This window comes from Lactuca saligna, chromosome 5, assembly GCF_052625555.1.
Source record: "Lactuca saligna cultivar CGN05327 chromosome 5, ASM5262555v1, whole genome shotgun sequence".
NCBI classification, from domain to species: Eukaryota; Viridiplantae; Streptophyta; class Magnoliopsida; order Asterales; family Asteraceae; genus Lactuca; species Lactuca saligna.
In genome coordinates this window covers 237,225,518-237,235,109 of record NC_136421.1, presented here as the reverse complement: position 1 = coordinate 237,235,109, position 9,592 = coordinate 237,225,518, and the positions used below count along the sequence as shown (strand labels likewise).

General features: G+C 42.5%; 1 protein-coding gene across 1 annotated transcript; it reads right to left on the bottom strand.

Annotated features, from left to right (window-relative positions):
• Window positions 1–607: 607 nt before the first annotated feature.
• Window positions 608–5,110, bottom strand: LOC145046404 (uncharacterized). The gene is made up of 4 exons (XM_078994694.1): window positions 4,509–5,110; window positions 3,980–4,413; window positions 3,297–3,927; window positions 608–779 (listed from the first exon to the last, which is right to left on the bottom strand). Exons 1-4 carry the CDS (start codon window positions 5,108–5,110, stop codon window positions 608–610), a joined length of 1,839 nt encoding a protein of 612 aa, XP_078850820.1.
• Window positions 5,111–9,592: the final 4,482 nt, after the last annotated feature.

Genomic DNA, 9,592 nt, shown 5'->3' with positions numbered 1-9,592 from the left:
TAATGAGCCCGCATCTCGCATTCCGGTTCCCAAGTCCATTCCGAACCCTTCCTATGTTTCCACTGCACCTTAACCAGGTTTATAGTCTTGTTGCGGAGAGCTTTCGTCTTTCGTTCTAAAATTGTGATTGGTTTCTCAACATAATTGAGACGCTCGTCAATTTGTATGTCCTCCAGTGGTATCACAGCGGTCTCATCAACAACGCATTTTCGTAACTGAGACACGTGGAACGTATTATGAATTAGACTAAGCTCGTTACGAAGCTCTAAACGGTAAGCCACCTTCCCCACACAAGCTATGACCTTGTAGGGTCCAATGAATCGGGGTCCGAGATTTCCCCGCTTCCGAAATCGAATCACACCTTTCCAGGGGGAGACTTTAAGCAACACATAATCTCCCACCTGGAACTCAAGATTGGAGCGTCTTTTGTCTGCATAACTTTTCGGACGACTACTCGCTGTGACCAAATGATCCCGAATCACTTGGATTTTCTCCGTAGTCTGTAGCATGATATCAGTACTCCCAAGTACCCTCGGCCCAACCTCGCCCCAACAAACGGGCGTCCTGCACTTCCTCCCGTACAAGGCTTCATACGGAGGCATTTTAATCACTGTTTTCCAAACCGGACCGGACCGGCCGGTTGAACCGGTTCAACCAGGAACCGGTCAGGAAACCGGTTCTTTAATACAAAAAAACCGCCTAAAAGCAAACCGGTAAGAACCACAGGTTCAACCAAAAACCGGTAGCAAACCGGACTGGTCAAACCGGAGAAAACCGGCCTGAAAAAAAAAATTATAAAATTTTATACTTGAAAAAAAAATAGGACACGCCTTTTATGGGAGATCCATGATCAGGCTTGTGAGCCATTTAGACATTTAGCCTCCATCCCTTTTATGGAGTTTTCAAGGCTTCCAAGTTATGTTTTTAGTCGATGTGGGATATATAGCCTAAACAATCACTTGCTTCATCTCTCACCTTCAAATGACTACATATAGTTCTTTTATTTTTTTTTCAAATGTTTAAAAATTACCGAATATTTTTTTTTAGTTTTTACGTAATCTTCATAATATATTTTAAAAAACTCAAATATAATTATTAGAAATTGGTTTTTGTTGTTTATTTTAAAAGTTTAAAACTCATGATATTATATATATATATATATATATATATATATATATATATATATATATATATATATATATATATATATATATATATATATATATATATATGACGTCGTCCGGTTCATCCGGTTTTTGAGACCGGTTCAACCGGTCGAACCACTTGAACCATCAACCCAGTAACACGACCGGTTCGATGTCCGGTCTGGTTTTCAAAACATTGATTTTAATGCTCGAGTGATAGCTGTTGTTATAAGAAAACTCAGCTAGATGTAGATGGTCATCCCAACTACCCCCAAAATCAATCGCACACGCCCTAAGCATGTCCTCCAAGGTCTGAATCGTCCGCTCACTCTGCCCGTCTGTCTGCGGATGGAAGGCAGTACTAAAATGTAATCGTGTGCCCAATTCCTCTTGAAACTTCCTCCAGAACCGAGAGGTAAATCGGGTGCCTCGATCGGAGACGATAGAAACGGGCACCCCATGTAATGAGACAATCTCCCAAACAAAGATCTCGGCTAATTTCTCCACCGATGAGCTCTCCTTTATAGCCAGAAAGTGAGCACTCTTAGTCAAACGATCAACAATCACCTATATCGTATCTGATCCTCGAGCAGTTCTAGGAAGTTTTGTAATGAAGTCCATGGATAGATGCTCCCATTTCCATTCAGGAATCTCCAATGGTTGCAACTTCCCATGCGGTTTCTGGTGTTCCGCCTTGACCTTCCGATAGGTCATACATTCTTCCACAAATCGAGCCACATCATTCTTCATTCCATGCCACCAGTAAGCCTCATGAAGGTCCCGATACATTTTAGTAGCACCAGGATGGATAGAAAATTTTGACTTATGAGACTCATCCATTAGGGATTTCCGATTTCCCCCGGTATATGGAACCCAAACCCTACCGTAGCGAGTCAGCAAACCCCGCCCATCTGGTTCCATCTTAGGAAACTCTTTCCCAATCTTCTCACGCCTGATGTTTTCCTCCAGTATTTCCGTCTTTTGGGCGTCCCGGATTAGATCTAATAAAGACGACACCATCGTGATCCGGAGACACTTAGCTTTAATCGGTTCGGCAGATTGTTTACGACTGAGAGCATCAGCTACCACATTAGCTTTACCGGGGTGGTAGTGAATTTCACAATCATAATCTTTTACCACATCCAACCATCGGATCTGCCTCATATTCAAATCCCGCTGCTCGAACAAATATTTTAGACTCTTATGGTCAGTGTATATGATAAACTTCACTCCATAGAGATAGTGTCTCTAAATATTAAGAGCGAAAACAACAGCCCCAAGCTCCAAATCATGAGTGCGGTAGTTTCGTTCGTGGGATTCAGCTATCGGGAGGCATAGGCTATCACCTTATCTCGTTGCATTAACACGGCACCAAGACCTTGAAGCGATGCATCACAGTAAACCACCATATCCTCAACCCCATCGGGTAAGGCCAAAATCGGAGCTTCACACAATCGCTTCCTTAACTCATCAAACGCCAGTTGCTGCTCCGGGCCCCAAACGAAATTCATTGATTTCCTGGCTAAACCCAAGAAACTGCGAATTTCAGAAGGTGTTTTCGGAATCTTCCATTGTTTAACCGCATCAGCCTTGGGTTGATCGACCTTGATACCATTTTTGTTTACCACATGCCCCAAGAACTGAACTTCTTCCAACCAAAATTCACATTTTGAGAATTTAGCATAAAGCCTTTCTCTTGCCAGAGTTTCCAGAATCTCCCGAAGGTGTTGCTGATGCTCCTCTTTGCTCTTAGAATAGACTAAGATATCATCTATGAACACTATGACCGAACGGTCAAGCATCAGGCTACACACCCAGTTCATGAGATTTATGAACGCTGCTGGTGCATTGGTGAGCCCAAAAGGCATCACCACGAATTCAAAGTGCCCATATCAAGTACGGAATGCTGTTTTCTCAATGTCTTCTTCACGAACATGCATCTGATGGTAACCGGAACGTAAATCAATCTTGGAAAACCAAGATGCTCCCTGAAGCTGATCGAAAAGATCGTCAATACGTGGTAACGGGTACCTATTCTTTATCGTGCGCTTGTTTAGCTCCCTATAATCAATACACATTCGCTGGGATCCATCTTTCTTCTTCACAAAGAGAATAGGAGCACCCCAAGGCGAGCAGCTTGGCCGTATAAACCCTTTATCACGTAGTTCTTGCAGTTGATCTTGGAGCTCATTCATTTCAGGTGGTGCCAAGCGGTAAGGAGATTTCGCTACCAGAGACGCACCTGGCACCAAATTAATTCGGAACTCCACTTGCCGAACAGGTGGCAAGCCAGGGAGTTCCTCCGGAAAGACATTGCTGAAGTCGGAAACGATAGGAACATCGTCTAGTGCTATAGCAGAAGAGCAAGAAGCCATAACCAGGCGGGGAATGTCCCCCTGAATAATAAGTTCTCCACCTCTAGGGTTTCGAACATGAACTTGCTTCTTACGACAGTGGATTTCTGCATCAAACGCATCAAGCCAATCCATGCCTACGATAACGCAGAGCTCTCGCATCGCAATAGGGATAAGATCAATAGGGAATTCAACTCCAGAAAACTCGAGAGTGCAACCCCGATACATCGGTGACATAAATAGTACGGTTGTCGGCAACTTCGACAACCATTGGGTGAGCCAATTTTCCGATACTACACCCCAGACGATTAATAAATGTGCGAGATACAAAAGATGGGTAGCACCGCTATCAAACATAACAACAGCAGGCTTGGAATCTAGCAAATAAGTGCCTTTTTTACCACATACGATCATGTAAACAATTCTAACTACCATTTATTAAATAATGGCAGGAGAGAAAAGAAAAAAAAAGAAATTTACCTGCCACTGTCTCGGTAATCACCGGCTCATCCGCAGTCATCTGGTGAGCACGACCTCGTGTCACCATAGTGGGTCCCTTAGAAGACGATGCAATTGTAGGATTTGTACCCCCGCTTCCTTTACCAGCCTTCAACTTCGGGCATTCGGGCTTCTTGTGTCCCGTCTCGTTGCAGTGATAGCAGACGGGAGCAGCAAAAGTAATCTGAGGAACTGCACTCGCAGGGGGAGCCCTACAATTCTTCCAATGATGCCTTGGCTTTTTACAGTTGTAGCATATCAACGGATTTTTCTCGCCCTGACCTGAAGACGGCCTGTACTCATACCTTGACTTACCACCCAACTTTTGCTTTTTCTGGGCATCTCCGGATGTCTTGGAGGAGGTGTCATTGGCCTTCCTCTTGTCTGGGTCTGCAACTCGATTTCCCTCCTCCTTGCTGCATCCATGATCGCGGATAAAGTCGGGAACTCCTGCATGCTAACGAATTCCCGAATCTAGGTACGTAGAATGGTAGTGTATTGGCTGACCAACCAGGCCTCGTTCCCAGCAAATGAGGGACAAAAAGATAGCATCTCCAAGAACTTGGCGTTCAGGTCGCTAACAGACTCGGTAGTTTGCTGTAAGGCCATGAACTCTTGCTGCATCCGCTGCTGCTCCACGTTGGGCACATATTGTGCCTCGAACCTCTCCACAAATTGGGCCCAAGACATGGCCTTCACTTCTTCCTCGTTTAATAGAGCGGTGATGGTGTTCCACCATGTCTTTCCCCTTTTTCGCAGCTGATTCATGGCGATCACAACTTTGTACTGGTCCGGACACCCAACAGTCATGAAGGTGCCCTCAACATCTGACACCAAATGCTTAGCAGCAACTGGGTCGGATTCACCGTTCCAAAGAGGAGGGCTACACTTGCTGAACTTCTCGAAGTAGTATGCCGAATCCCGAACGGGCGGAGCCGGTAACGCTCCCCCGAGAATAGCTGCGAGGCGCTCATCCATAAGAGCTTTGACCTGGTTGATTATGTCATTGGTCACGCCCGGGATTAGTTCATTGAAAGCGTTATTGAATTCCTCAGTGACAATATTCCTAACTTGCTCCATTTGGAGCTGATTAAGGTGAGCAGGCGGAGCCATCTGTATCCGTAGAAGGAGGAAAATATTTAGAAATAATTCAGCTTAGATATTTCTAGGAAGACGAAACACTCAGCTTGCCGAAAATTTCTCAACCTTGCCCCGACCCGAAACCGGCACCAAGTTTCAAACAGTAGGGGCCCTTCTACTATCATCCACACAAGTTCCAATTTCGCAATCGCGTCTAGTTTCAAAATTTCCAGCTCGCTCTAGCCGTTAATTTTACATCTCTCTCACATGTTAACATTAAATAAGTGTGTAATCTAGCATTTTAAGACTAGTAGAATCCAATTCATAGTCAACAATTTAACATAAACATTTAACATAAGAAATAAGGCTTACTTGGCTGGCTGACTGGCACACCGCGACATCTTTCACTACTAGTCTTTTGAAAGTTTGAAAAATCTTTTAAAAAGAGAATAAACTTTATAGAGCCTCAAATTTGAGTCTAGAACATCCACAAGAATGCCTAGTTCCCTTAAACTGTGGCTCTGATACCAACTTGTGACACCCAATTTTTTTTTTTGCAAAAATTTTAAACTTTTAAAACGCATCTTAAATTAAATTAAAACAACTGAAATAGTCATAACATAATGCATCAACTTAATAATCATATAAAATAAGTGCGGAAGTAATAATAATAATAAGGTCCCAACAAAATAACTAGTAGCGATGTCCCGATGCTCCATGTCAAGCCTTAGCCTCTTTAATCTTAACACATGAAAAGTTATAAGGGAAAAACGTAAGCACGAAGCTTAGTGAATTCAAACACAGACATTGAGTGAGTATTAAGGATGTATAACAATCACACACGAGCTAACTAGCAAACACAATCATCAATACAACGGTGTGAGAGAACTCACCTTGAGTGAGTATTAAGGATGTATAACAATTAAATAATGCTATCAAGCTTGAGCAAACTTCAAAACCTCACCTAAAAAGGACTAAAGGTTAGAAAGGAGAAGTAATGAAGCTATGAGTTGAGAAAAGAGTAATCACAGCAAGGTCTCTGAAATAGACCTGCTGTTCAAAACGGATTTACTCCAAAATCTAAAACAGAAACATAGCTTTAAATAAATTTTATAGGAAACTATGATTTCTCTGGATTCCACAACTATAAAGAACTCATTCTAACTCCAAAATATGAATTAAATATGAATTTTACAAAATGGTGTATCACTTCTGTCTCCAACAATATAGTCAAGTGATGTTGGCCAATTCTACCCAACTTGTGAGTAGAATTCATCCAAAAGAAAATTAATAGAAGTAAAGGACATAGAAGTGAAAGTCTCAGAGTTGTAATTGAATGAAAAGAATCTCTCAAACTCCAGATATCAAATTCACATTGCGGACAATCACAGCACTAGCAAAAGCTGGTGACTGCCCACTGACATGGAGTGTGGATCCATTCTAACCAATTTATAATTGGAAATAACACCCCATATTCTCCAGATCTTAAATTCATAATATAAGGAACATATAGAAACTTGGAATCACTCTGGATCCTTTTCCAAGCCTTAGAAATGATGAAAACAAAATGACATATCAGAATAGACCCGGATCAGACCTAACAGCAAAGATGCCATTCTTTCACCTAGATAAAGCCCTTATCAGTGAGGTTGGCCTTCTTAAGAAAGTTATCCAACTCAAATTTTGAACTTTTGGAACTGGTTTGGGGTCCGTTTGAGTTCTAGACCTCCAGATATGGTTTTTAAAAAATGACTACAGATCTGATGAAAAACAGAATCGTAGCCACCCGTGATTCCTTTTTGGCTTATCCATCCTTCTCCTTTGTTCATCATCCCAATTCAGTCCCCATGATAATGGTGGTACTAAAAAGGGTTAGGGATCATTAGGATTTCATTTAGCCACAAGGATGTAATAATAATCAACATGAAAATAAACGTAAGCACATAAAATCATCATTCTCCCTTTTAGGGTTTCCATGATCTTTTGCCACATGTAATCCCCTAGATCCATCATCCACCATATATGGGGTGAAGATAGGATATTGAGATGATGTATAACATACAATTACAAATAAAATAAGAAGGAGAAGAGGTGAATATGAAATCATAAAACTAGAACAAGGTTATGAATCAAGTTGTAAGAAAGGATAAGGAGGTTCATACCAATACGAATCAAGGCTGGAAATGAACAAGAATTAAGCTCCAAACAGCCCCTTGGCTGCTCTTGATCCCAAAGAGAGAGAGAGGGACGATTTTTGAGAGAGAGGGAGGGTTTAGAGTGTTTTCCTTGTGTGTGTTCCAAATGATTCAATTTACACATTAAGTACTATTAACTAGATGGACTTTGCAAATAGGCCCATAGCCCATGGACTTCAATAAAAGGAGTTTACAAGATGATCAAAAGAGTCCAATAACATAAGAAATCAGACATTGGTTAAATAAATTAACCCCAGGATACAAGGATAATTAAATTAAAATAACCAAACATACCAAGAAAACCCGGGGCGTTACAAGAGGACTTACCATCCTCTCTTTCTTGATCTTATTAGATCAAGATGCCTCCCTGAAAGAGACCCAGCTCAAAGAACAACAACAATCCTTCTTCGTCGCCACCTCCTCCCCAATTTGACCTAGCATCACTCCAGACGGTCCTGACTGCTGCAATGGTGGCAGCCATGTCACAAATGAACCCTGGTGGTTCAGGAGGTGGTCCCAAATCCCAGAACCCCGAAGTTAGTCAGGGACACCAAAAATGGGGTTCCTATAAGGATTTCATGAACGCGAAACCAACATCCTTCAATGGCGCTGGAGGTGTCATTTCTTTATCCCGATGGTTCGATAAAATCGAATCCATCTTCGAAATCTGTGCTTGCGCGGAATCTGATAAGGTCAAGTTCGCGGCCTGTACCTTCGTTGATAAAGTCTTGACTTGGTGGAATGGCCGAGTCAAATCTCTGACCTTACCCATAGCCAATGCCATGGGCTAGGAAGCCATGAAAGAACTCCTCATTGTTGAGTACTGCCCTCGTGGTGAAATGCAGAAACTAGAGCACGAGCTCTGGAACCTGAAGATGAAAGGTTCCGACATTGCTGCATACACTTCCCGATTCGATGATCTCGCACTTCTCTGCCCGGGATTAGTCACTCTTGAGAACAAGAAGATTGAAAGGTTCATTTGGGGGTTATCCCAACCAACAAAGAGTCATGTTTTGGCTGCTCTTCTGGATACCTATGATAGTGCCAAGACTTTAGCTCAAACTCTGATTGATCACAGCGATGACGTTAAGGAAATCACTACCACTTCTGAGCCGACTCAAAGGAGTGGCAAAAAGAGAAAATTTTGGAAGAAGAAGAAGGGTCAATCTTCTCAAGGATCTTCCAAGAAACAGCAGACTGTAGCAGTCCATGCCGCTACTACCCCTGTTGCTGCTGCTTCTGTTGTGGGATCCACAACTCCAACTCCTACTAGTAGATATGCTGGTAATCTTCCTCTGTGTGACAAGTGCAAATACCATCACAATCCTGGTCCCTACCGAGAACTATCCTGTACCAACTGTGGTAAGAAAGGGCACACAGTTCGATTCTGCAAAACTCCTATCCAATCAGCCAACCAATCATCTGGAGCACGTGTTAGTCAAGCCTGCTACAACTGTGGAGAAGTTGGAAACTTTAAAAGGAACTGTCCCAAGAAGTCAACTGCTGATAATACCGGAAGTGTTCTAACCATGGGACGGGAGGAAGCAGTTGCCGATCCCACTGTTGTTTCGGGTACGTTCCTTCTCGACAACTCATATGCTAGTATTCTTTTCGATTCGGGTACTGAAAGGATTTTTGTTAGTCATGCATTCAAACGTAATCTAAAACATAAACCTCAACCACTAACGGAAACGTTTACCGTCGAGATGGCTAATGGTGAGAAAGAAAGCGCTAACGACTTATTCATAGGTTGTACGCTTACCCTAAATGATCACTCATTTCTTATAGATCTCATGCCCGTTTCCATTAAGAGCTTTGATGTTATCATTGGCATGGATTGGTTGAGTTCCAATCATGCTGATATCCTTTGTTACGAAAAAGCCATCCGTCTCAACCTTCCCTCAGATCAAACTCTCGTAATCTATGGCGATAAACCCAATTCCAATCTTCGTATCATTTCCTGCATCAAAGCTCTAAAGCTCCTATGAAAAGAGTGCATTGCATTCTTAGCCCATGTGATCAACGAGAAACAAAAAGTTATAGACCTCGCGAGTATCCCCGAAGTCTATAACTTTCCAGATGTGTTTCCCGAAGAACTTCCAAGAATTCCTCCCGAGCGTCAGGTCGAGTTCCGTATTGACCTAATTCCTGGAGCTACCCCCGTAGCAAAGTCTCCGTATCGATTAGTTCCAACATAAATGCAGGAGTTATCCAGTCAACTCAATGAGTTGCTCAGTAAAGGATTCATTAGACCGAGTTCCTCACCCTGGGGAGCTCCGGTACCGTTTGTCAAGAAGAAAGATGGATCGTTTCGTATGTG

What these genes read in the sequence shown, in the direction of transcription:
- LOC145046404 (XM_078994694.1), bottom strand. Translation starts at nt 5,110, where the DNA reads ATGGCTCCGCCTGCTCACCTTAATCAGCTCCAAATGGAGCAAGTTAGG. An exon ending in TTTGCTGGGAACGAGGCCTG is followed by an intron (nt 4,414 to 4,508) that starts GTTGGTCAGCCA and finishes TCATGGATGCAG; the next exon opens with CAAGGAGGAGGGAAATCGAG. An exon ending in CAAGAACTACGTGATAAAGG is followed by an intron (nt 780 to 3,296) that starts GTTTATACGGCC and finishes TTTTTTTTTCAG; the next exon opens with GCCGGTTTTCTCCGGTTTGA.